This window comes from Stigmatopora nigra, chromosome 8 (assembly GCF_051989575.1).
Source record: "Stigmatopora nigra isolate UIUO_SnigA chromosome 8, RoL_Snig_1.1, whole genome shotgun sequence".
NCBI lineage: Eukaryota > Metazoa > Chordata > Actinopteri > Syngnathiformes > Syngnathidae > Stigmatopora > Stigmatopora nigra.
This window is the reverse complement of record NC_135515.1, coordinates 916,179-940,089: the sequence shown is the minus strand read 5'-3', so window position 1 is coordinate 940,089 and position 23,911 is coordinate 916,179. Positions and strand designations below refer to the sequence as shown.

The window sequence follows — 23,911 nt, the reverse complement described above, 5'->3', positions numbered from 1 at the left end:
TGCGCAGCTGCGGATATGACGTTTTTATCCCGGGCTTTGCTGCGTTACCCGTATGCTCGCGTAGCGACCTCTGTGTAGCGCATGTCATGCGCCAGACTCGGCTAACGTATTTTAAAGTGGCGCTCTCTGTTTCTTAATCCAATCGTCATTTGGAATTGACGTGACCTAGAGCTATAAAGATAGGAAAATAGCCTTCCCACGTTGGGCTTGGTTTTTGTGATTTGGAGGTAAATCTGAATTTGACGACGCAACCGCGGAAGAAGGTAGGTAAACGCTCGCGGTCGCCATTGTTGTGTAGCAGGCTTAGCTTGAGGCCTTCCAACCGCGCTCAATTCGATACCCAAATCTCTCCCTGAACTGTATTTACAATGTATATTTGGCTTTAACACGGCTAAATTATCAACTGTAACGGCTATACTGTTAAGTATTTAGACCTTACTTAAAGTCATGAGGGGTTGAAAGCGGCGAATTTTAGTCCGCCATTACTACAAACCACGCGTCGTAGCGTAGTATTTTATCGCTATAGAGAACCTAGTATGATGAATATAAGCCCTATTTTATGAATTTAGTGACGTCACAGTGATTGGCTTTGATTTATATCAAGTTTACACTTGGCTAATCTACTAGTCCCAACGAATGACATTTAATAGGTCTTTTATTTGGGTACTAGAGTACTTTAGTTTTGGTGCTCTATTTCGTGCTGGTTACATTCAATTATAAGCCCACTTTATGCTTTCATCTGTTCGAAATTCTACTTGGAGTATTACAAAGCTAATCAAAATTTACAACGTACTTTTATGTTCCAAAACTTTTGGGATAAAATGACATTACAACTTGATAACACTGTTTCACTCCCTTTCCTTTGTAGCAAAAAAGATGTCCTATTATTCTTCATCCCGGAGTTCATCCCGGGCCACCGATTGTAAGGTGTACGTTGGCGACTTGGGCAATGGCGCTGCCAAGGGGGAGTTGGAGCGGGCCTTCAGCTACTATGGCCCACTAAGGACCGTCTGGGTGGCCCGGAACCCGCCAGGTTTTGCCTTTGTTGAGTTTGAAGACCCAAGAGACGCAGAAGATGCTGTGAAAGGCATGGATGGAAAGTGAGTACATTGTTATCAAACACTTCTTTCCTACTTCAACCCCAGTCCAGTCGTTCATTTAAATAATGAAGTGAATGTGGATGGACTTGTTTTTAGGGTTCATGTTTGTTTTTTACAGTGAAGTGTCATGCTAACTGGCTTTTTGTTATCCACAGGCTTCTGTGTGGGTCTCGTGTGCGTGTAGAGATGTCGACAGGCATGTCCAGGAAGGGCCGCGGACGTCCCAGCCGACGCCAGTTTGACCCCAACGATCGCTGCTACCAATGCGGAGATCGTGGCCACTACGCCTACGATTGTTATCGTTTCAGCAAGCGAGGAGGAGGAGGTCGTCGTAGCAGGTGCGTGGCCACAGTTAGCGCCTCTCAAGTCATCTCTAAAAACTATTTTTTGGGGAAAAACTCGTGTAAAACATTCTCTTTGCTTTCAGGTCTCGGTCCCGATCTCGCTCACGTTCCAGATCTCGATCCCGCGGCCGGCGCTACAGATCCCGTTCTCAGTCCCGCAGCCGAAGCCGCAGCAGGTAAGATGGTGGTTCGATGGAAATGTCGTTTGTTTGTTTTGCTCAAAGATTTTTGGTTGGATTTGACGGTTGATGGTTTTTATTTTGATTTTGCCAGGAGCCATCGTCGTTCTCCATCTTACTCCAGGCGTAGGAGCAGGTAAGAAGACGGTGGTGTGAGCTGTGATATGATCCACCACAACTAGGGTTATTCTCAACATGTTGTTTTCTCTTGTCACATCAGGTCCGGCTCTCCAGCACGTTCCAAGTCAGCTCGTTCCAAGTCTAGAACTCCAATGAGAAGGTGAGAGGATCATGCTGTCAAATTGCCTGCCATGTTTTAATTCACAATACTCTGTATATATACATATATATATTTTTTTAATTGTTCCTCTCTTCAGTCGCTCCAGGTCCCGATCTCGGTCCAGGTCCGCGCCGAGAGGACGCTCGGCCTCTCGTTCCCGCTCCCGATCCCCGTCGACTAATCACAAGAGGGCCAGGTAAGCCAGACATCTCATTGGCCCATGGATAGCACTCTTAGCGTTTAGTCCCGACAAATAACACTTGGCGGGAAGAAGCTCGAGAGGGCCGTAGACGATTGTGACAGATCACTGCTGGAGCAACAACTAGGAGTTGCGTCAATCGTTCAGCTAGCCGCTAACCCGGCCGCGTCCCGCCATCGTCGTCGACGCCGAGGTGAACGACCGGAGGACCCTGAAACCACGACCCCCCCTCGGGCAAGTTAGCGTGGCGGGAAAATAGAAGACAAGGGACTTTTGTGCGAAGCTTAGGGTCCAAAAAGAAGTAAACGATAACCATGTTTTGTCTCAGCGGGGAAAGTGCGGTTGTTTTATTGCTCGGCAAAAATTTGTCACAAAATTATCTTTTGACTAAATTACATATAACCCATGCGTGCTCCGAATTGGCCGCCAAATTTGAAATAGCTACAGCTAAAATTGAGCATTTTTTTCCCGCACAGTTTTGTTTATTTTTCATATTTTCTTTAAAGTGTGTGCTGGGAGCCGCGCACTGCGCTGACACTACTACTACCACAGCTGATCCCAGGCCCAGGGTCTGCCAGCTGGCCGTGTTTACGTCCTGCGGGAGGGTGACTAAGCGCTGACCTGAGATCAGCCTTCGCCTGGCATTAGACAGCGAGAACCTCTCCCCCCCGCAGAGTGATTTGGGTGACCTTCTGTCCGACCTACGCACACGCTCAGACCAGATCGGCGCCGCGCGCACTCTTACGCTTGTCCTCCTAGAGTCACCCAACGCCCGCCGCCAGCCAGCCGGCAGATCTACCAGAGCGCCGAACACGAACAATTCTGAGTTCGACCATTCAAAATTCCTTTTACCTACTTGACCAGAACACCCCCTACCTACCTACGTACCTACCTACCTACCAGAACTCTGCGGCCTTTGTTAGCTTCTGAAAATGAGAGCGAGCTGACCAGAGATCAGTCTTCAAGAGCGTAGTCATCCGTCCTTCAGTGCTTTCATCCTTCGCTTCTCTGTACTTGTTGTTTCTGCCAGTATCTCCAAAGGTAACAAAAAAATCCCCCCCCCCCATCCCCACCCCATCTTTTTCTATCTCTCCCCCCTTTTCTTACGTGACAACAACTTGTTTTTGTAGTCATAACAATAATGCACTGGCCTTTTGTAACGTGGGGATGTGCGTGGTGACGACCGTCGACGATAAGCATGCGTCGATTTCTGAGTGAATGAGTGAATGTTGCCTCTGAGGAGAGAGTACACGTTCCCACCTTGGGTCGAAACCAGTCGTACTGGTTGCCGTCCCCCTTTGTTACCCCCTTCTGGTGAAATTCTCCCCCAAATTTTTAAGTAAACCGACGGACCGGTTTTACTTTGCTTGGCTGGTTGCATATTTTCAGACCTGCCACACTTGGCTCTAAAAAAAATGGAAGCAAGTTACTTTCCACCATGTGGAATATAGCTAAGTGCGTGAGTGTTGGCGACTGCCGTCTTTCTTTTTTATTTTTTTAAATCTCCTTTACTGTGCAGTGACTCTTCACCTTTTCTGTTTCAGTCGTTCCCGTTCTGCAAGTCAACAACGAAGTCCAACTCCAGCTGCCACCTGAATGAAGAACAACAAACCCACTGCATCCCCTTCCCTCCCCCGTCCAATTTTACAGCAGCTTGCCACGTTCTTTTATGTTTAAATTCTTTCATGTGAGATGTACAGGTTTAGACTAAATCCACGGTAGATGTTGATTTTTTTTTCTCATCGACCCCCCCCCCCCCCCCCCCCCCCCCATTTAAACACTTGGACTTGTGTCTAACATGTTTTGAATTTATGATGAAGCAGATTAACCTGGCCTGCATTGCTTCATATTCTACATTGTGCTGCACTGTCCCATAACCCTCCCCTTTAAACTTAAAATCGGATCTCATTTTTTTGGATTTGCGTTTGTTCCTGTGTAGTATTTTTATTTTTTTATCTTTTTGTGTGATTTATTTTCCTTTTCAGGAAGGGTTGCTTGAACAGTTGGTCCTGCTTCTGTTAATCCAATGGCAGTTTTATTTCTAAATAAATTTCACCAACATAGCGGTTCATTTCATTTTACAGGTTACCATGGTGATTTACACACATACAATTTAATCATAGACCATTGTAATGTAGAGTCGACTAAAGTGGTTTTGATAGCTGTATTCATTTGAAAATCCGTCGCGAGAAAAACGCGTCAGCATCTCGATTTCTTATTGGTGGATAACCTCGTGACTTGACGGACCCGCGTCTCGGCCAATCAGGTTACAATGCGAGAGGGGAGGGCGTAATTCACAAGGGCAAGGCCTCGTTTTCGTCTGGTGTGCGTCCATTTTACGGCATCGACTATTTGTCACTGTTGTGTTTAAAACGCGAAAACATGGCAACTGCGACAAACCGCTATTACAGCGAAGACGGCAGGGCAACCAAAAGACAGAAAACCGACGGAATGTCCACAGTGAGTATACAGCCTAGCTATTTTTGTGGTCTATTGACCCGTGAACGTGTCGAAGGAAAAATGCGCACACCGTCGCTTTTGTCCATTTGTGTTTCCGATGTTGAGAAACAAGCCCCAAAATGTCCGCCCTGTATTGCGAATGTCGTCTATAATTCAAAAGTGGACCGTGAATAAACGTAGAAAACATAGTTTTGCCTTCCCTGTGTTTATTTACAATTGGCTTTGTTCTCATATCGGTAGCCACATAAGTAATTACCCTTTATTTACATTTTATGCCAGTGCAAACACATGCTTTGTTCATCTTAGTGTGTAATATGCACTTTTTTTAAAGTTGAGAAGCATTTGTATGCACACCAACTTTTTAAATAAGCAATTATTTTATATATATGAAGCGAAAATTATAATGAATAACAATTTCATATATGCTAATTCACTTCGTTTATGGCTCCTAATAACACTAAGATATATATTTTTTAATTTCATAGTATTTCACTCATCGCCTGCCGTAGACCATTAAAACACATCCAATTTATTAAAAATGGCTACGAATTCCCTTTTTACAATCCCGTCAATGACAGCCATTGAGTGAGCGTCCGAGAAAGTAAACTATAAGTATATATAATATGTATGTCTCAATGTTTTTTTTTTTAAATTCTGTAATAGGGCTATGAAGACCCCCACAAAACCCTTCCATCTGCAGTGGTCCATGTCCGAGGATTGGTGGATGGTGTTACGGAGGCAGACCTAACGGATTCCCTGCAGGAGTTTGGAGCCATCAGGTGAATAACTCATGCATTAATTTGATAAATCTGAATATATATAAGTATATGGACCCTGAACATTTGCAAACTTATCTCCACTCAAAAGCTACGTAGTGTTGATGCCCAAAAAGCGGCAGGCCCTGGTGGAGTACGAGGAGATCAACGGCTCGACCACGGCCGTGACCTACGCCGCCGACAACCAAGTGTACATCGCTAGCCACCCGGCCTTCATCAACTACTCCACCAGCCAGAAGATTTCCAGGCCGGGCGACTCGGACGACTCGAGGAGCGTCAACAACGTCCTTCTTCTCACCATCATGAACCCCATCTACCCCATCACCACGGTGAGAGAGCCAAAAGGGAAATATTTAGTTTTATCTCAATAACTGATCGAGTATTTCCCTTGCAGGAAGTCCTCTACACAATTTGCAACAATTGCGGACCTGTCCACAGAGTTGTCATCTTTAGGAAAAATGGCGTGCAGGCCATGGTTGAATATCCTTTTACCGTATTTAATTGCTCATGGTGTCGCCAGCCCACCACAGTTATAAACTTATATTTAGAAGAAAAAAATGAGATATTTTGACATTAAAGGCCATTTGGCCGCCACATCATCTTAAATTTCTGGTATGAATGGTCAGAATGGATGCCTTAACTTCATCATTACATTTGACTCTGTGCAAAGCGCCCAGCGAGCCAAAGCTTCTCTGAACGGAGCCGACATCTACTCCGGATGCTGCACGCTGAAAATCGAATACGCCAAGGTACCCCCAGGACCTTTGAGACTAATGATGTTCTTCTTCAAATATTTCTTGATCATTAAATATGTCGCTGTGCCTTGTTTTTTCAGCCCACTCGTTTGAACGTGTTCAAGAACGACCAGGACACTTGGGACTACACCAATCCCAATCTGGGTGGCCCAGGTAACACCCACACAAATGCAGAAATGTTTCCCAAAATGTGCTTCATACAAAGACATGCGCACGCATCACCATGTCAATCAAGGCCATCCATGGTTTCACCGGTAGCTCTCGCTTATTGTTGTCAATTTACAGAGGAACACTGCCATCTTCAACACCAAACACTCTTACCTGTATTGATCTAATTGTCTTACAGTGGGACTTTTTGGGACATTGTGACCAACTACCAGTCACCCCAAAATGTATCATATTTTCCGCACTATAATGTGCAACTAGAAGCCTTATTTATGAAGCAAATTTAAAAGTTGTGCTTTATAATCCGCTGCGCTTTATAGTGCGGAGAATACGATACGTGATTAATGATTCTTGGCACTCTCTGGCGGACACAGCTGCCTCTTTTAAATGTACACTTCTCTCCTTAACATGTTTTCCCCCTTTAGTCTTTTTTTGTGTGTGTGTGAAAACACAAGTCATTCCCGACAGTTACTTTCGGGCACAAATCACGCTTAAACACTACAGGAGGGGGGAAAGCGGCGAGTACACCCACTCCACCCCACCCCGACATGACCACCATTCTTCACACCAAGGACACACACGCTTTCACACGCCCTCGGTCAAGGACTGTATTTGGCATCACTGGACGACTACGCTTGGTCCCAGATACAAAATGTGGGCGCTCCAAAAGCTTGACCAGCACAACATCCTCTCCTTCCAAAATCTTCATGAGCACACCCTCTCACCAGCACCAGCACCACTACCAGCACCACCTACCTGCACCTTCCCAAAATGGAGACTGATACCCATGAGGCACCACTGACACCAGAGAGGAGAGCACAAAGCAAACAGATCAAAACCCGTCCCACACTGACTGACTGACACACCGAGAGCCGACTGATGAAGACACTGCTGACAACACCCTAACAGAACAGAAACACGCTCAGGCCCATTTCTGCTGACTCCACCTTGTCCGTGTCGACATTGTATCGATGCTTTGTCTCCCATCTTTCAGAGCCGAGACGCCGGCTAAGTCCTCCCGCGTGAGGCCGGCCTCCTTCCCACCCCTTCTTCGTAGGCGGACCCTTCCAAAAGGCCACTCTTTTTCTTTCGAACCAGGCTATGGGGGTGCGTGCGGTGAAATGAGTAACGGAGTGGCGAAAACTACCGCAACTACCGCAGCCTTCCCCTCCGTCCGTCCGTCCTCAATGTGTTGGCATGCAGTAAGTAACACCAGAAGCCTCGTCAGCACCCAACATGGCCACACATCACTTTCAACAAATGGTTTTTTTCCCTGCACGCTCTCCGGAGCGCCATCCCATTCAGAATCCTCCTCCTCTCCTCCCCGGAAGCCAAAGGCCCGATACGGGCAGCCATTTTAGCGTCGGTGACCGTTTTGTGTGTGATTGTGTACCTGCACAGATGGCGACAACTTTGGGAGGAATTAGCCCGACTCGATCGCAGTGCAACAAAACTGATTTTCTACTTAATTATTGTTCGATAAGAAGATTTTTTGCCCTTTTATTACTCCTTGTAAAGGCTGAACAGTGGCGCAGCTGCATGACAATTTGCCATTCATGTCCTCTTTTGACTGAAGCATGTTATTTTCCCTTTTATTTTATTTTTTGACAGATTTTTTATTTTTATGGACACTAGATTTTGCCATTTTTTCCTGCGCTTTTGCTGTATTATTTGTCTGTATTACTGATTCATGTCAATGCGTCTATTGGGATTTTAAAATTGACTTTTACTCATTCCTAATTGTCTTTTCTGTTTTGATTTTTGCCTGATAGACGACACAAGCAGCAACCCCAACAAGCGTCAACGTCAGCCAGCCCTGCTGGGCGACCACCCCCCAGATTACGGTGAGACCCCGCCTACAAAAATGGCGTCTCAATCCGAGGCGCTTGGTAATTGGTTTCACGTCCCTCCTCCGACAGGTGGCAGTTACCACGGCTACGAGGAGAGCTACTCTTCCTCGCCCTACGAGAGTCGCCGCATGGCACCGCCGATGAGGGGGCGTGGCGGCGGGAGAAACTACGGCCCCAGCTACGGCGCCCCGCCGCCTCCCCCGGGCGAGTACGGCGCCCACGCAGACTCGCCGGTGGTCATGGTGTACGGACTGGAGTCGGAAAAGATGAATCCCGACCGCGTCTTCAACATCTTTTGTCTCTATGGCAACGTGCTGCGGGTCAGTATTGTCATTTTGCATGTAGAAGGAGACTCAATTTGAACTATTACAAGGTTCAAAATCAAAATAGGATGAAGGTTGAATTATAGATTATACTATTGCAAGATAGATAGTCATTTCATTGCTTATTTTTCTCTTGTCATCAACTTTTGGCCATGTTAAGTTTGAGCCCAATATATTTATTTTAATATTAGGAGATTTAAGTCATAGTTGGAGAAAAGTCATGAAATGATGCCATGAAGAAATGACTTATTTTTTTGCATGACTTGAACTGAAAGTTGTCCAACTTTTGGTGACATTAGCCATTTATTGACCTGATCCTTTTTATCAGGTTAAGTTCATGAAGAGCAAACCGGGCGCCGCCATGGTGGAGATGGGCGACTGCTACGCCGTAGACCGGGCCATCACTCACCTCAACAACAACTTTCTCTTCGGACAGAAGCTCAACGTGTGGTGAGAAGACGCGTCACTTTGGACTCTGGGTTTTTTTTTTTGTGTGCTTTTTAAAGATAGCTCCAATCCGGCGTCCGCAGCGTGTCCAAGCAGCAAGCCATCGTGCCGGGCCAGTTCTATGAGCTCGGGGACGGGTCCAGCAGCTTCAAGGACTTCCAGGGCTCCAGGAATAACCGCTTCACGTCGCCCGAACAGGCGGCCAAGAACCGCATCCAGCACCCCAGCAACGTGCTGCACTTTTTCAACGCGCAACCCGACGTCACGGCTGAAATCTTTACCCAGGTGAGGAAAAAAAAAGATGGACGGCACAGCATTAAGAGAAGCCGGCGTGACACCGCCTTTGTTTTTGCCTACAGGTCTGCAACGATTTTGGCGTCAAGGGTCCCGACAACGTCAAAATGTTCTCGGGCAAAAGTAAGTTTCCACTTTGACTCCTGTGGCTCTTGTGACTCACCTGTTTTCCTTTGGATAGGTGGCGCCCCGACAAGTGACCGCAGTGCTTCGGGCCTGCTGGAGTGGGATTCCATCAATGACGCCATGGAGGCCCTGGCCTTGATTAACCACTTCCAGATGAAAAACGCAAGTAAGTGTCAGTCTCGGCAACGTCTGTCGTGGTCGCTCAGAGTTTATTCATGTGGATTTGTGGCTCTTTCAGCTGGTCCGTACCCGTACACCCTCAAGCTCTGCTTCTCCACTGTTCAACACAGCAACTAAAGCCGGCTGAGAATCCACACATTCATCCAATGGGAGAAGTTTAAGGCTAAAAAAATGGCCTTGTTGTTGTGACACTTTTTTTTTTAATATACAGGGTGTTCTCAAATATTTGACCCCATTTCTCTGCCGTCTCAAAGTGATTTGGCTTACCAAATGGGGTCAAACATTTTGGAACATGCTGTATTTGTGGGCCAAAGTCAATGAAAAATGTGCACTAAACTGGTAAAAGTTTGCTTTTGGTCAAATTGTATGTGTAACTCAACATATCAGATATCATGTCCATGTTGGGCTTATGCCATACTTCCTTGAAAACGACTGATTTTGAAAATTAAGCAGGGTTGGACCTGGTTAGTATTTGGATGGGAGACTGATCACCTGGGAATAAACTTATGTTAAGAAGGAGAAGGATTTGAGTGTTTTCTTAGAAGCATCCCTAAAAATAGCTTTACTATACAGTCTTTTTTTTTTTATGACCACGCACTGCATCATTAGGTGGGAATCGAACCCAGGCTGGCCATAACGAAGTCAGGCGGAAGAACCACTGGACCATCAGGTGACATCACAGTGGTATTTTTCATAACCAATTAAGAAAGACCATAAAAGCTTTAATTTGTTTTAGAAAACATTTATAGTAAGACAGATTCTTTACTTAAGACGGTGTGATGATTGAGTGGTTAGTGTGTTGGGCTCACAGCTGTGGGGTTCTGGGTTCAAAAATAGGTTGTTTGGGTTTAAAATGTATATAATTTTAGTTATGTTTTACAGTTCAGATACATCTAGTAATTGTATACATACAATGAAGGATTCTTTACGTTTCAAATGTCAAAGTATTCATTGAGTCTGATGGCCTGGAATAAAGGTGAGTTGATGTAAAATACTAATTAAAAACGTTGTTCAATATTTGATAACATAAGTGTTCTAACATACTAAACTGTTTTAAAGCATCAAGACCACAACAATCATCACTACGTCATCTTCAAAACATAGACATTGAATTGGAAGGAACGTCCTCTTCAAAACATAGACATTGCGTTGGGAGGACATAACACCTATTGGGAGCAAAGCACGGTAAGCAAGATACCATCTTTTCCACATTCAATATGGTGGGACAATTTGGGCGTGGTTACGTCTATCGCAATGCAGCTGCGTAAATTACGCACATGCGTAGTGCCTCGTCTTCTCCAGCAGCCATTTCGATGCTCGCGGACGCCCGGCACCCCAACGAGGTAGGTCGGTAAGCAATTTACTGGCTTTCTAAGTGCGCTTCTTTCACATTATTTAGGAGACAATTGAGCTAAAACGCCAACAAATATGTTAGTTTAATGCCAGGTTGAACACACCGTCGACGATTTAAGTTTTGGCTCCGCATGTGACAAGATATATTAGCATTAGCGTCACGACAATGCGTTCTATTTGAGCTAAAACGCCAACAAATCTGTTAGTTTAATGCCAGGTTTAACACACCGTCGAAGATTTAAGTTTGGGATCCGCGTGTGACAAGCTATCTTAGCATTAGCGTTTGATGACGCGTTACATTTGAGCTAAAACGCCAACAAATTTATTAGTTTAATGCCAGGTTGAACAAGCTATCTTAGCATTAGCGTCATCACGACGCGTTCCATTTGTCTACGTCATGTTGTCGCGACGCTAATGCTAAGAGCTAGTCCGTTTTCTCCATTGTCGAGTAGTGTAGAAAGACTTTTATTTGAACCGAACAAAGCCGAGATATCAATAGAAAGTTTGCTGGGTAAAGGCTATAATGACGTTTGCAATTTATAAGTCTTTTGCTTTCACAAAAAGAATTATACAAAAAAAAGTTAAACCAATATTCTCCTAGCTGTTAACTTTAGTCTGTATATTTAATCACCTTGTCTGGACAAGTGAAATAGCACGGAGCATTCACTAACGTATTTTCATTCTTTATCTTGATCATTTATTGTAATATTTCTCTTTCCTGTAATAATTTTGTTTACAACTCCACAGGTTGGTTAAATCAAGATGCAGCTCTTCCTATGTGCCCCAGAACACTGAAACCCTTGAAGTTTGTTACAAGAGACGAGACTGGGCCAGATCTAGGTAAAAATAATTTCATCTGTTGAATCTTCAGTCTCTGTATATGACAACTTTTGCCTTTTTTTGCAGACATCCGGTCCATGTCCATGTGATCTTCCCTACTTAAAGATGATGCCTCTCTAAACAATGCTGGCAGTCTTCTAAGAGGTTAGTTTATTGTAAAATATCTAAGTATTCATCCAGGTATATTTTTATTGATTTTCCCCCTTTTGTTATATAGGTGCAGTCCAGAGTTTTCTGGCTCATGGTGCCCAGATCCTTAAGGTAAGGAGGATTTCACCTTTTTTTTTTCAATCAGAAATTTTAATAAAAGAGATTTGAGTGTCAATTGTCTTTGTTAAAACACTTGGGGAAAAAAGACTAAAGACCCTTTCTGGTCTTTTTTTCCATTTTTTTTTTGGTGTTTTTATTCTAAGTGTTTTATTCTTTAAAAAATAATTAAGTCAGCAATTGTATTTTTAAAAAAAAAATTCTAAGTGTTTTGTTGAACTTTTCCTAAGTCATTTTTGCTGTATTTTTTTTTCTAAGTTATTTTTTTGGCAAAAAAATGTTTTTCTACAGGTGGAGAACAACCAGGCATTATTGTTATGTTTCTATGCGACATTTTCAATAAAAAAATTTAAATGTGAAACTGTTTGTTTTCATGTTGTCAGCAAAAAGAAAGCATATGTACATTTCAAGAAGTTTTATTTTTGCACAAGTTAAGGCTTTTGAGATGAGTATACGTAGATCAAAATGGAGAAGTACTTCCTTCAGCAAATGGATGAAAAGTACTGATCCCTTGGGTAGAATTCTGGAAGAGAAAAAAACTAAGTCAAAAAGGTTTGACAAAAAAAATTAAACCATGTTATGTATTTACTATCAAAAGGATACTTACCAGGAAGGCCATTTTCCCCATAACACCAATTAAGTTCCATTTCTCCTTAGTCAGCAAGTCTTCATTGCACTGCAAAAAGTAAGCAATATTAAGCTCAGGAGGAATAAAAATGGAAATATTGAACAACATACCCTTCAGGTGGTTTGGTTGGCTTTTTCTTTTAGACCAATATAGAGGCAGAAAGACTCAAAAATAAGAGTCTCTATAACAGGGATCTCCAACTCCAGCACACAAGGTCCCCTTATCCAGTTTATTTTCCATGTCTTCCAACACACCAAAATCAAATGACCATGATCATCTGAATCCAATGTCGTGGAAGACATGGAAAATACACTGGACAAGGGTCCTCAAGTACCAGAGTTGGACACCCCTGCCTGCTCTATAATGACAAGTACTGGTCAGTGATGGGATGTTGTTTAAGTCTGCCTGCTGTTCACCATGTCTCCACTGCTTTAGTGTTGATTTGGTAAACTTGGGTGGACCCTGAAGAGAAGCAATATACACAATGAGTAGGTTTAGTACACATTACATGAAAGAAATAAAATCACTTTGTTTCTACCTCATCCACAATCGGTCTTCTCGTCATTTTTGCCAACTTGGTCACCTCCTCCATCGTCTCCATGGCTTTAAACCTCTACAAAACACATTAAAATTGCATTTTATATTAATCCTAGATGAGTTCCTAAATACATTTTTTTTTAAATATTGCAAAAAGTCAATTGATTTCATTTCTTTTCCTTCATACACTGGAAAACTGGTTATTGTACCATGTTTAAACTATAGTTAAAAATGATCCTGTTGACAGAATGTCTCAAACGCATTTACCTAAAAATGAAAAGGTCCAAACCATGAGATATGCCTTAGAGTGAAGGGAAAACAAGGCCAGGGTAAAGGAATATTCAGGAAAGGTGTACCATTATTCCTTCCACCTCCACTGATTACCTTGTTTGGGTGAAAGTTCGCCAAATAAGTTCTTGCTATTAAAAGTCAACACCACTTAGTGTGTTCTCATTCAAAAGTTGAATGCTTTCTAATAAAAAAAAAGCTACTTGAGCAAAACCTTGGATACCGAACGCTGATATTTAATGATGACACGAGTAAATATAAACTATTAAAAAATGACTCACTTCGCTGACAAACAGCTCGGTATGGCGTCGACAAGCTGCTCCTTTTCGGCCACATTCTTGATGATTCCCAGCAGTATGTGCTCGTTGAGGATCTGTAAGACAATAGAATGATTTCTTTTTAAACAGGAAGAGCTACAGCTAATGCGAAGTAGCCAATTTGTTAGCAAACATTTTACTGTCTGCATCCACGTGGGGCTACATCACGCGAACGAAGCATGCTAGCGTCAAAAAGCACTCGTAAATGGAGAACTGGGGCTTCGTAATCCCCAAATAACAACGTACCGAAGGCGCTGCATTGTCCTGTGAGCACTTAATCAGGTCTTTCTTTGGTAAATCGTAACTTTTGAGCTGTTTAGCCGTCCACTGCCGAAACTGACCGTTGTCACATCCGCCATTTTGAAGAAAGGAGGCAACCCTTGAACTCTGACGTGATTCATTTGGAAACAGGAAGACAAAAGCAGGAAGAAAAACTGATAGCGCCTTCTAGTGGCTCAATGTCTATTTTTTTTTACAATACAAGGAAAGAAACCTTATTATAGTGTTCCAAAATGTTTAGTAGGCCAATAATTTTGACTATGCAATGTAAGGCTTTTTATGTAAAAATACCATGTATAGTAAGCATTTTTTTTTCTTAAAACGTACTATGCCATTTAAAAAAGCCTTACTACGACCAATCAAAAAACGACATACTATGTCGTTTTTAGAGAGCCTTATTGTATATACTATGTATGCATTGCCTAGATTTATTTAGCTAATAAGCGATTTAAATATTATTATTGATACTAAACATTTGTCAATTAATTCTAAAATAATCGTTTGGTAGAATGTAAATCGCAAGTAGTTGGCAGGAGAGTATTTACGCATAATAATGCATCAAATAAGCGCACAGTATTAGGGATAGAGACTTTATTCTGCTGGGATTTTATTTCACAAGTAGAGGGGGGTGCACCGTTCCTGGAGGTACTGCAATACCAGGTCGATGCGTGGAGTGGACGGAGCAAGCCCCTATTCCATCTCCCAGTTCCAAAAATCAATTTAATATATGGTCCCCGGATAGGGGACGTATCAGATATTAAACTGATAAGAACAGATACTACACTTGATCTTAGCCAAAAGGCCGAGAAGCGATAACAATAATGAGTCACCAATGACTATTTAGATCCAGCTAATACGACCTTAAGTAACGGTTACATAAATAAAATGAGGAAAATCAACACACCTAAAGCAGAAACTACAACTCCAAACATCTTGGATAAAACCCGACAAAACATCGTTTGTGCTATTAAATGTAACAAATAGTTCGAAAAATGTCGGGTCTTGTAAATCACATGACACACCCAATCAGGATGCAGCAATTGACCGCAATGCCCCGCGGCTTCCAGCAGTAAGGCAACTCATTCTTATCATTGCAAAAAACACATTTCTTTAATATACTCACTTTGTGGCGCTGTTTTCTTAGATTCCAAGGAAGATGACACTAAGTTTTAAATTCTCAAATAGGTGCCTCACCTCTCCTGTTTGGAGAGAGAGTGAAAGTTTTTACTATGGAGTTGGGGCTGTGTTAACCGAACTTTGAAATGTTTTTGAATATATTAACAATATATCAGGGGAGAGCGCGAACGCAGTCCCCCACTATCAGAAATTATGCAGTCGAGATTCCCACATTTGGGGAATTCGCAGGGGTCAACACAACCGGGAGTGCAATGGCTGAGCCTCACCCTGGGTGAACCACCTTCATGATCATGGTGTCTCCCCTGCCAGGTAAGTATGAGTTGTACACGTCTGCGGGTCCGTCTTCTTTCGCGCGGTCGCCATTTTCACTCACGGGTTTGGTTGCGAAATAGTCCTAGACACACAATGTATAATACAATCATCCCCAGTAAATGTAATAGATTAGTCATGACATCAACCAAACTTTGTTTACATTCACTTTAAAGTATGAGGATAATCAATCCCATCATGCACTGCGGATCATGCATTCTCAACGCGCATGTGCTACTGCAGACTAGAATTTTGTCACCGATCTATTCCCCAAGAATATTACATCTGTTCAAAACGTCCTTTTAGAGAAGAAAAACGATGTCATAAGTAGACGCCAGGGTGTGTAGTCCAAAATTTAGCATTGTTTCCGTGAAAGTGCTAAAGACCTATAGTGCTACGGGAGAGCGGATGTTAAAAGGTATTGACGCATAAAAGTGTTCCTTAGACGTTTAATAAGAATTGGCTGTTCTTATGAATACATGTTATAATTTCACAAGTATAGGGGGGTGCACCGTTCCTGGAGGTACTGCAATACCAGGTCGATGCGTGGAGTGGACGGAGCAAGCCCCTATTCCATCTCCCAGTTCCAAAAATCAATTTAATATATGGTCCCCGGATAGGGGACGTATCAGATATTAAACTGATAAGAACAGATACTACACTTGATCTTAGCCAAAAGGCCGAGAAGCGATAACCCAAGGCTGTCACGAAGGACGACTTGACTTCAGCCAATACGACTTAGAGTCGTGGTGACAACATTAAAAAATGTTAAATAAATCAATACGTCTAAAGCAGTAACTACAACTTCACACATTTTGCATAATAACAGGGAAAATATTATGTTTTTCTACAATTAAATGTAGCAAATGTTTGAAAGATGCGGTCAGGTGACCCACGTTCGTCCAATCAAATCAACTTTGGGAACAATACACAAATGAACAGTAGTAGTTTCGCAAAAGACACATGGGGACAAAATAATCCAGAATAATCAGATAACACGGCAATTTATATTAAAATTATAATGCACAAACTGTCTAAATTATCATTTAACGATGCCGAAAAGCATGTTTTACAGCTTGATTGACGTTTCCCGAAGGACACGTGATCAAATTCGACCCGCCTTGCAATTTCCTGTTTCCTTTATAACGACTTGTAACAGACAACTACAATGCCACCACCGCAGTGGAGGAAAACTGTATATGTAATTGGATGTTTTAGGCTTCAAATCATATTAATAGTATTTCAGCCGATCTCAACATGCAAAATTTGTCTAAAACAGTTCATGAAAACAATCGTTTCCCATTGCCGTTCCAACATCGAACAAACTGCTGGAAAGAACAAAAGCAAAAAAACGTGCATTTGCATTCATCAGGCATCAATTTAGGCACCTACTTAAAACTTGTGTGTAATTGAGGGGCATGCGAGTAAAGCCAAACTAGCTTACCTGGTTAGTCGAAAGTAACGTATATCCAACTTGATTTGAGGAAAAACTCCTGACTGAGCATTTCTCCCCTTTTTCGTGGAATTTAAAATTAAAACAAAGGAAATTACCATGCTTAATTTCGTCCTCAACCGGAACACTTGCTCATTTCAAAAGGGACGTTCAGGGTCACCTTGGAAATTTTCCGTCAGGAGCAAACTTGTCAAAAACACGTTCCACAGTCATTCACAATGATTATATTTCTTTTATATCTTACTGCTCTGATGGAGTCGTGTCAGGAACAATCTTAAAATATAACTATTGTTTTTAATTCAGTTTGAGGGCTATTTTGAGAACAAAATGGGCAAAAAGATCTGATTTGTTAAATGTTTAAAATTGGTGGTGTTATTTTTGGGTAAAATACTCTTTTGTTATGTGAATGTGACACTTGATGAGCAGGTACATAGCAATGGAATTGAATTCCAGCGTTCCAATGCAATGCAACACAACACTTTTGTTCTGACTGCATGGTTATTCATTACACTGTATTTATTGGCTTAGCTTCTAACGCTACTGTTATGCTCAAAGTACTACTAGCATTATTGTACTGCATTCAGTGTATACAAACGAGCATGTTTCGAACACGCGTCTGCTGCTATCTGATCCAAACCACTGAAATACCCGCTTTTGTGTAGTCTAGGTATTTCTTAACCCGTTCTAAACCTAAGGCCCGTGGGCTATATTTGGCTAGCCAAACCATTTTTGCGTGGCACACAAAAGTAAATTCGTTATTGTTATTTCGGTTCAGGAGTTGTGGGAAGAGACCACTCATTAATGGTGCTCTTTTGGAGGGGTACATTGATTGGTGGGCGGTCTGTCGTCTAGTGCGTCCAATCTGTCAAATTGCGGCAGGACGACAGTCCGAGGACAGATTGAGTTTCCTGTCCGTCCTCCTTAATGACCCGTCAGCGGAGGAGGGACGGCGTGATCTCCGTGTGATTCCCAGCGCGTCCTCCTCCGTGGCACTCCCACCTTCCGCTCGCAGGCCACCAATCTGGGTGACATCTGCGGTGAGGACCGCGCCGTGTTATTAGCCAGCGAGAGCGCTCGGTCGGACACGGCGCTCTCGGCGTCTCCGGGGATGGGACCGGTTCTTTCGGGGACCCCCCCGGGGAGATGGACCCCCTTCATTGTTAACTGCGGGAGGAGGAGCGGGGAGGGACCACCAACTGTTGGGAGGCGGAACTCAAAGCCCGGATCGTAAGTGAGCTAACATGCTAACGGGCCTCGGCGCAAATTGGCTGTGTCAAAGCCTGTCATTTTGAAATATTTTGTCGTACTAATCTGGTTAGCTTTTTGGGCGTATTTTTTCTTCATTTTAGATTTTAAAATGGGTATTTTAATGAAGTGGAAGGAAGAGACCCAAAATGGTGCCTGAAGCAACACCAGGTGACCCCAAATGGCATCCAATTTCACTAGAAGTTATGGAAAATAGACAGGAATGGCCTCAACATGCTCCAAAGTCTACCATGAGTGAGCCTACAATTTCAAATTTGTGGGGTTTCCCACCCTCTAGAGTCCAGTTGGCCACTTGTGGAGGTTTCGGCAGGCAACCAAGTGAACTTACATCGTCCTTGGGGGTCCCGGCTGACAAAAGCTTGCCCTTGAGGGTAGCTGAGGGTCTTGACGCTACTGGTGGGGCTCAGGGACGTGGTAAAGGCCAAATCGGGATGGCGACCTTCACACGGGGTCTGGGATGGGTCGCCGAAAGGAGTCTCCTCGGGGTAGCGGTCCGTACTGGACGCGTCGACGGTGTCCGGGTCTTTCAGACCAAGTGTCCTCAGGACCCAAAGGTCCAGCGCCGACCGGGAATGGGACTTGGCGGAAATGCTTTCGGCGGAATCGAACTCGGCGCTGAGGTTGCGACAAACGCGCCTACTGACCTGTGGGGGGCGCCGAGCCGAGTCGCGGAAAGGTCCGCTGCGGTTTGGCCACTTGCGATGATAACCTTGTCCGTCCGCCAAATTCCCCACGAAAGGCGAGCGGAGGAATCGACGCAGTTTTTCGTTTTCGTCCTGGAGGCGACTCAGCTCTTCCTCCCGGTGCAGAAGTTTGTCCTCGAGCTGAGGGCGACCATTCCAGATGTGCACATACCACTTTTAGCAACATTAGCATTTTGTAAATGTTTTTTTTTTGTAAATGTATTTTTTGCAGATAAATAATGTAATCACCTGTTTGTTCCTCTGTTGTTCTATCCACAGGCCACCAGTAGGCGGAGACATACTAAGCATACAATCTGCAGAAGCAAACAAAAGTTGAACATTGACACAGATAGACGTCCAGAGGTGAACAACATTTTGAGACTGACCCCATGCATTGGAGGAATTGTGACCTTTCGCTCCAACGTGGTTCGTGACGTGACCCTGGTAAACGGGGGACCATGTGGGAGTTAGGGTTTCCATGGAAACGGATACGGGGCGGAGCCTTTGAACCTACGAAGAGAAAAAAAAAAGACAAAATAAAAACACAAATAAATGCATCATATGAATGAGTTAACACTGAAAAAACTGTTTTTACTCATTAAAACGGTGATGACTGAATTTCAAAAAGTTTGTTTAAAGAGAGGCAGGTTGTGTTTAGAGTTTTCGGGAAAAAATGTCAAATGCGTTTTAGCAAGGGAGACATAAAGAAGAAAATGAATGAAACTACATTCAATGCATCGTACAAAATGTCCTTGCTTGCAACGCACTGAAATTCTCATTCGAATAATTGAAAAAAAAGATCATTGACTCATCTGGAATAGAAAGAAATCTCGAGTGCACTTGAACTCACCACACTCTGCTGGCAAGAGGTCCTGAAGTGTGGTGCTGGGAAGAAAAAAATAGACCTAAAAATGATCTATATGATCCAAAAGTTGAAATACAAAGTGATAACGAGGAAACCTACAGTTGCTTGTGAAGGTCGTCTGCTTGTTCCTTTCCCGAAAAAGTCCCACGCAAGTACATCCACGGCTGGTCCAATCACATGCGTCCATGCTGTGATGTCATCTAGATAATGCTAGCCAAACACCTGAGCTCAAAGTGGTGATTTTTCAAATTGAACGAACATTTTCATATTTGTTTCCCATATAGTTATACTTTGAGATTGTGGATTATGATGAATGAATTAAAAAATATATTTTTACAACTTTTATTATATTTCTAAGCTTTGCTGTAGTCATCAAACATTTAATCATTTTTGTAGTTAATGCATTACCTTTATTTTTTCTTAATAATTCTCCTATTTGTACCAATACAATAGATCATTTTATTCTCATAACATTACAATTTTGTACTATCATCTCTGCTGGACCATATGTGCCAATCACATTCGGGAGTGGGCGTGTCCCTCAGTGAGGGGCCCGTCTTGATGTTAATGCACCCTCTCGTTTTCCAATTAGCCCCCCGAGGTCGGCGTCGATGGACGAACATTGGCCTCTGGGTGCGAGATTACGAGATTATGATCATTTTTTCATTTTCGGGGTCTGTGACGTGAGTGGACAAAACCCCAAATAAGCCCCTGGCGGACTACAGGTGGTCTACCTGGTGGTCTAGCTGGGGTCGAGAGCACAGATGCCAAATCCCCGTCAAGGAGGGGCTTGCGTTCCACCGCCCCGCTGTGGTGCTAATGACGGGGGGACGGATTTGTTGGGCGACAGCGTCCGATTAGAAGGCCGCTCGTCCTCGTTACCGCTTTGAACAAAACAGCTGCATCGGGGGAAACAAAACAAAAAACAGAAATAATTAATATTGCCCGTTAACAGGGCCACTTTTTGCTTTGGGCAATGCGGGCGACCGCCTAGGGTGCAATCTGTTTAGGGGCGCACATGAAATATGATTATATTGGGGTGGAGCCTAATTTAAGCTTCCCGAAGTGAACATGGAAAATGTTATAACAAATATAATTGGTTCCAATAGCTGCTTTAAAGAGGAAAATTTGACAAATATTGTGATTAAAACTCAACAATTTGGACATCTATGGACCTCAATGGCAGCCAATGACATCCCAGCCACCAACAAATGCTACAATCTTCAAAGTGATTCCCCGATTGGAGCGCTTAAGCTAATCCTACAATGCAACTGGCTTCCAATCTGAGTTTCGAGCTCTTTTTGTGGACTTCCTAAAAGGCTCCGCCCCCCATTCCTGCACACAATCGCCATCGGGTCACATTAGTCCGCCGACGGCGTAATAACATGTTACAAAATCGGCCCGAAAGTCGACGCGTGCCAGCGCGCGGGAGCGCCGCCCGCTAAGCGGCTTTTCGTCGCGGTGAAATCGGCCGTCCACGAAAAAGGCTTTGTGGATGCGGGAAGAAACCGGAGAACCCCATGACTGCCGTGTCATTTTGTTTCTGACGAATGGCTTTTAGCATCCCTCGGGGTTGGGAGGGGGAGCCCCTTTTTTTGGCCGGGGCCCCGAGCGACCGCCTGGAGTGCCTATTCGCCAACCTGGCTTCAGTCCCTGCATTAAAAAACAAGGGAGCCTGATATATAAATGGGTTGCCAGATCCAGGCTATGTGTGTGTTTGGGAATTGCCATGAGAAGGTCGTGGCCAATTAGGGCTCGGGTTATTTCCGTCATGATTAGCGCCTTGGCCGCTATTGATAGCGCAGGTGTGTTTTCTCCGGGAGGGCGACGGGACCCTCGGGAGGTTGGAAAGGGGGATCAAACCCAGGCGGTCTGCATATTTTGGGTCAAAAGTGGGGGCATGCTTTCCAAACTAGAAGTATATGAGGTTTTTTTTATTTATCATAAATATTTATATAATTTGTAAAATCTTACTAAAAAAATGAAATGATAAATAAAGTACAAATTGGACTTGTCGCACCCTCGATGTTGCCCAATAAGTTAAGAAAGGTATTGGGGAGGGAAGGAAGTGAGGTCACAAGAGAGGTGTGTACATTTTGAAGATAGACGGACAGACGGACGGAAAGACGGACAGACAGCTGCTATATGAGCGGACATCAACTTGGCACTTGGCAAAAGACGAGGGAGGACACGCTCAAGGTATGTCGGGGTGCCTGTGTCATATTTATTACTTATTTGTGCACTTTGGGGGAAGTTATTCCTTAGAAGAAGGTAATTCAAAAAAAATGGCCTGTTTTTGATGAGCCATTTTCTTTAAAAATTTACCAATTATTTTGCCCACCTGTAAGTTAAGGGTTACAAATATTCAAGAATACAATCTGGATACGTTTTTTTTAAATATCTCAAATTTAGTTCTGCAACTGACAACAATTCCAATCATTTGACAATAGCAAAAATAAAATGACTTTGTTTTTTACCGTGACTTTCCAAAGTAAAAGCAGATCTTTATTTTGAAAAGACAAAACAATGATTTGAGGCCTGGTAAATTGCAAACTATTTTCTATTTACTTGCTAAGGCGGCAATGGATGGCACCTCTGTTTGGACATCAACAATAATATGTGCAATGATGCTAACTGTAAAGGTCAGGGAAGACCGGGCGGGGTATTTTTGTGAATGGAAGAATCCACTGGCCATGCTACACAGGGAATGGTGGGGAATGCCTTTGACGCAGGCGCTTCTGCTTTTTGGATGCTCAAAAGGCGTTTATTTGCAGGGCTGGAAAATACTAAAATTAGCCCCATGTTGCTGGACAATCACCACAGCTAAAAATGGCGTGCGCGCGTGTCTGCGTGTGTGCGCCGATTCCACTCCAGGTGTTTGCCCGCGGCTCATAAGCCAACATCTGGGTCACAAGGGGTTATGACAGAGGCCTGTGGGCGGGGCTATCTCACAATATCATATTAGCCATGCTACAAAATCTACGCCTAGAAAGTCTGGATGAATAAATATTGACCAAGAGTAGAAATTGTGACAACCAACCTGGTTCTCCCTGGCAGATGCACTTTTGGGGATGGCTGCTCTTCATCTTTCTTCTCTCCACCTACGTGTCCGAGCACAACGCACGTCATCTGGCGCTCCCCCGACAGGTTGGAAAAGGTCACGTGACGTACTCGGGGCTCACCCGGTTTCACCCTCCTCGCCGTTTCCAGCATGGCGAGCTGGACGTCTCCACCAGGACGCCCCACGCCGTGGCACGTCCGGACAGCGAGAAGACGCAATGGAGGCGAGCCCAGATGGATAATGACGTCAAGAGGAAAACGGGTCTGAGGGGGAAGGCGTCGCCGCTGGATCGACTCTCCGGCACCATCGACGGGCAGAGGTCAGAACTCACCATCGCTGGTGGATAAGTACACCTGTCAAGAAAATATCCGTTTAGTTAGTTTGCCTTTCTCATGCTTGGCTTATCAAAGTTTTTTTCTGCATGTACAAGGAAAAAAAGTATATAATGTATATATTTCTATTTTGCGTGCTCTTTTTCTTTTGTTGCAATTAGGGTGATTTTGTTGCCAGGGCGACGTGTCAGCCTTCCTCCCCTGGACAGAATTAGAACAAGACACCTGCCAAATAGAAGAGGATAAGCAGCGCCTCTTATGGACATTTCGGGTACTGTATGCTCCTGTTGCAGCTTTCAACAATATACCAGAGCTACGTCAAGATCTGATTTCGTAGCGGCTAAAGAGTTTCCAGAATTTGTGTGAGCCTTTTTCCTGGTGGAATTTACCAGTTATACGTACAAAAATAGAGTTCATGTTCATTTACTAGGGTTTTTCATGAGTTCATTCTTGCAAAGGATTAAAAAAAACACAAACAGCAAACTGACTTACGTTTGATTGATTTAAAGGACAATACATATGCATGTAAAGTACATGTATGTGGATGTAAATTGCATGTAAAATTTGAAAAACTATTTATACTCACGCTTTGGTTTTAGCGAGCACGTCTGCGCTGCGCAGAACTGATGAGATTGCGCACATGTGCTGTGATGAATTTGGGTTCACCCTGTTGCAGACTGCAGCCAATCAGAAGCCGCAATACTCAAGTCCTCCTGTCCGTCATGCTAACCTGCTCGAGGCTAAACATTCAGCACTTCTGACAAAGCCAAAACTGTAGTTATTGTTTTTCAATCTCCAAAAATATGTAGCAGCCATGC

The 23,911-nt window shown here is 43.6% G+C and overlaps 4 protein-coding genes, 2 long non-coding RNA genes and 3 other non-coding genes across 11 annotated transcripts; 4 read left to right on the top strand and 5 right to left on the bottom strand.

Moving 5' to 3' along the window:
• Window positions 1–29: 29 nt before the first annotated feature.
• Window positions 30–3,858, top strand: srsf7a (serine and arginine rich splicing factor 7a). Of its 2 annotated transcripts, none has more exons than XM_077722389.1 (8): window positions 30–263; window positions 869–1,100; window positions 1,256–1,438; window positions 1,528–1,620; window positions 1,718–1,759; window positions 1,844–1,903; window positions 2,001–2,099; window positions 2,609–3,135. In XM_077722389.1, the coding sequence occupies exons 2-8, from the start codon at window positions 877–879 to the stop codon at window positions 2,709–2,711; spliced, it is 804 nt and encodes a 267-aa protein (XP_077578515.1). In that variant the 5' UTR covers window positions 30–263; window positions 869–876; the 3' UTR covers window positions 2,712–3,135. The 2 variants fall into 2 exon arrangements, with proteins under 2 accessions (XP_077578515.1, XP_077578516.1); XM_077722390.1 differs by lacking the exon at window positions 2,609–3,135 and adding an exon at window positions 3,647–3,858 and having other exon boundaries at window positions 31–263.
• A 533-nt stretch (window positions 3,859–4,391) lies between these two features.
• On the top strand, window positions 4,392–10,000 carry LOC144200315 (heterogeneous nuclear ribonucleoprotein L-like). The gene is made up of 13 exons (XM_077722391.1): window positions 4,392–4,562; window positions 5,226–5,341; window positions 5,430–5,667; window positions 5,733–5,818; window positions 5,991–6,087; window positions 6,174–6,246; window positions 8,031–8,102; window positions 8,178–8,428; window positions 8,760–8,881; window positions 8,962–9,163; window positions 9,238–9,295; window positions 9,354–9,464; window positions 9,537–10,000. The coding sequence occupies exons 1-13, from the start codon at window positions 4,485–4,487 to the stop codon at window positions 9,593–9,595; spliced, it is 1,563 nt and encodes a 520-aa protein (XP_077578517.1). The 5' UTR covers window positions 4,392–4,484; the 3' UTR covers window positions 9,596–10,000.
• Window positions 10,001–10,696: 696 nt separating this feature from the next.
• On the top strand, window positions 10,697–12,299 carry LOC144200643 (uncharacterized). 2 transcript variants are annotated; one of them, XR_013327162.1, is made up of 5 exons: window positions 10,697–10,821; window positions 11,579–11,671; window positions 11,738–11,815; window positions 11,889–11,932; window positions 12,230–12,299. It is a non-coding gene; the product is annotated as an uncharacterized LOC144200643 (long non-coding RNA). The 2 variants fall into 2 exon arrangements; XR_013327161.1 differs by having other exon boundaries at window positions 10,698–10,821; window positions 11,889–12,299.
• Window positions 12,300–12,338: 39 nt separating this feature from the next.
• Window positions 12,339–14,067, bottom strand: LOC144200619 (uncharacterized). The gene is made up of 6 exons (XR_013327155.1): window positions 13,955–14,067; window positions 13,673–13,764; window positions 13,105–13,179; window positions 12,677–13,028; window positions 12,546–12,614; window positions 12,339–12,461 (listed from the first exon to the last, which is right to left on the bottom strand). It is a non-coding gene; the product is annotated as an uncharacterized LOC144200619 (long non-coding RNA).
• Window positions 14,068–14,610: 543 nt separating this feature from the next.
• LOC144201073 (U2 spliceosomal RNA) lies at window positions 14,611–14,801 on the bottom strand. The gene has a single exon (XR_013327270.1). It is a non-coding gene; the product is annotated as a U2 spliceosomal RNA (small nuclear RNA).
• Window positions 14,802–15,275: 474 nt separating this feature from the next.
• Window positions 15,276–19,175, bottom strand: gmnc (geminin coiled-coil domain containing). Its single transcript, XM_077722708.1, has 3 exons — window positions 19,085–19,175; window positions 16,878–18,976; window positions 15,276–15,518 (listed from the first exon to the last, which is right to left on the bottom strand). Exons 1-2 carry the CDS (start codon window positions 19,142–19,144, stop codon window positions 18,401–18,403), a joined length of 636 nt encoding a protein of 211 aa, XP_077578834.1. The 5' UTR covers window positions 19,145–19,175; the 3' UTR covers window positions 15,276–15,518; window positions 16,878–18,400.
• LOC144201078 (U1 spliceosomal RNA) lies at window positions 15,277–15,441 on the bottom strand. Its single transcript, XR_013327275.1, has one exon. It is a non-coding gene; the product is annotated as a U1 spliceosomal RNA (small nuclear RNA).
• LOC144201072 (U2 spliceosomal RNA) lies at window positions 15,935–16,125 on the bottom strand. Its single transcript, XR_013327269.1, has one exon. It is a non-coding gene; the product is annotated as a U2 spliceosomal RNA (small nuclear RNA).
• A 3,539-nt stretch (window positions 19,176–22,714) lies between the features above and the next one.
• Window positions 22,715–23,576, top strand: ostn (osteocrin). The gene is made up of 3 exons (XM_077722709.1): window positions 22,715–22,847; window positions 22,911–23,080; window positions 23,255–23,576. Exons 1-3 carry the CDS (start codon window positions 22,758–22,760, stop codon window positions 23,337–23,339), a joined length of 345 nt encoding a protein of 114 aa, XP_077578835.1. The 5' UTR covers window positions 22,715–22,757; the 3' UTR covers window positions 23,340–23,576.
• The last annotated feature ends 335 nt before the right edge of the window (window positions 23,577–23,911 follow it).

Bases quoted from the DNA above. Each gene is read 5' to 3' on its own strand.
- srsf7a (XM_077722389.1), top strand. From the start codon at position 877: ATGTCCTATTATTCTTCATCCCGGAGTTCATCCCGGGCCACCGATTGT. The intron at 1,621-1,717 runs GTAAGATGGTGG...TGATTTTGCCAG, and splicing joins CGCAGCCGAAGCCGCAGCAG to GAGCCATCGTCGTTCTCCAT. The intron at 1,904-2,000 runs GTGAGAGGATCA...TCCTCTCTTCAG, and splicing joins TCTAGAACTCCAATGAGAAG to TCGCTCCAGGTCCCGATCTC.
- ostn (XM_077722709.1), top strand. From the start codon at position 22,758: ATGCACTTTTGGGGATGGCTGCTCTTCATCTTTCTTCTCTCCACCTAC. The intron at 22,848-22,910 runs GTTGGAAAAGGT...CGCCGTTTCCAG, and splicing joins ATCTGGCGCTCCCCCGACAG to CATGGCGAGCTGGACGTCTC. The intron at 23,081-23,254 runs GTCAGAACTCAC...TGTTGCAATTAG, and splicing joins GGCACCATCGACGGGCAGAG to GGTGATTTTGTTGCCAGGGC.
- gmnc (XM_077722708.1), bottom strand. From the start codon at position 19,144: ATGCTTAGTATGTCTCCGCCTACTGGTGGCCTGTGGATAGAACAACAG. The intron at 18,977-19,084 runs GTGATTACATTA...GGTCGCCCTCAG, and splicing joins AACAACAGAGGAACAAACAG to CTCGAGGACAAACTTCTGCA.
- LOC144200315 (XM_077722391.1), top strand. From the start codon at position 4,485: ATGGCAACTGCGACAAACCGCTATTACAGCGAAGACGGCAGGGCAACC. The intron at 4,563-5,225 runs GTGAGTATACAG...ATTCTGTAATAG, and splicing joins AAACCGACGGAATGTCCACA to GGCTATGAAGACCCCCACAA. The intron at 8,103-8,177 runs GTGAGACCCCGC...CTCCTCCGACAG, and splicing joins CGACCACCCCCCAGATTACG to GTGGCAGTTACCACGGCTAC.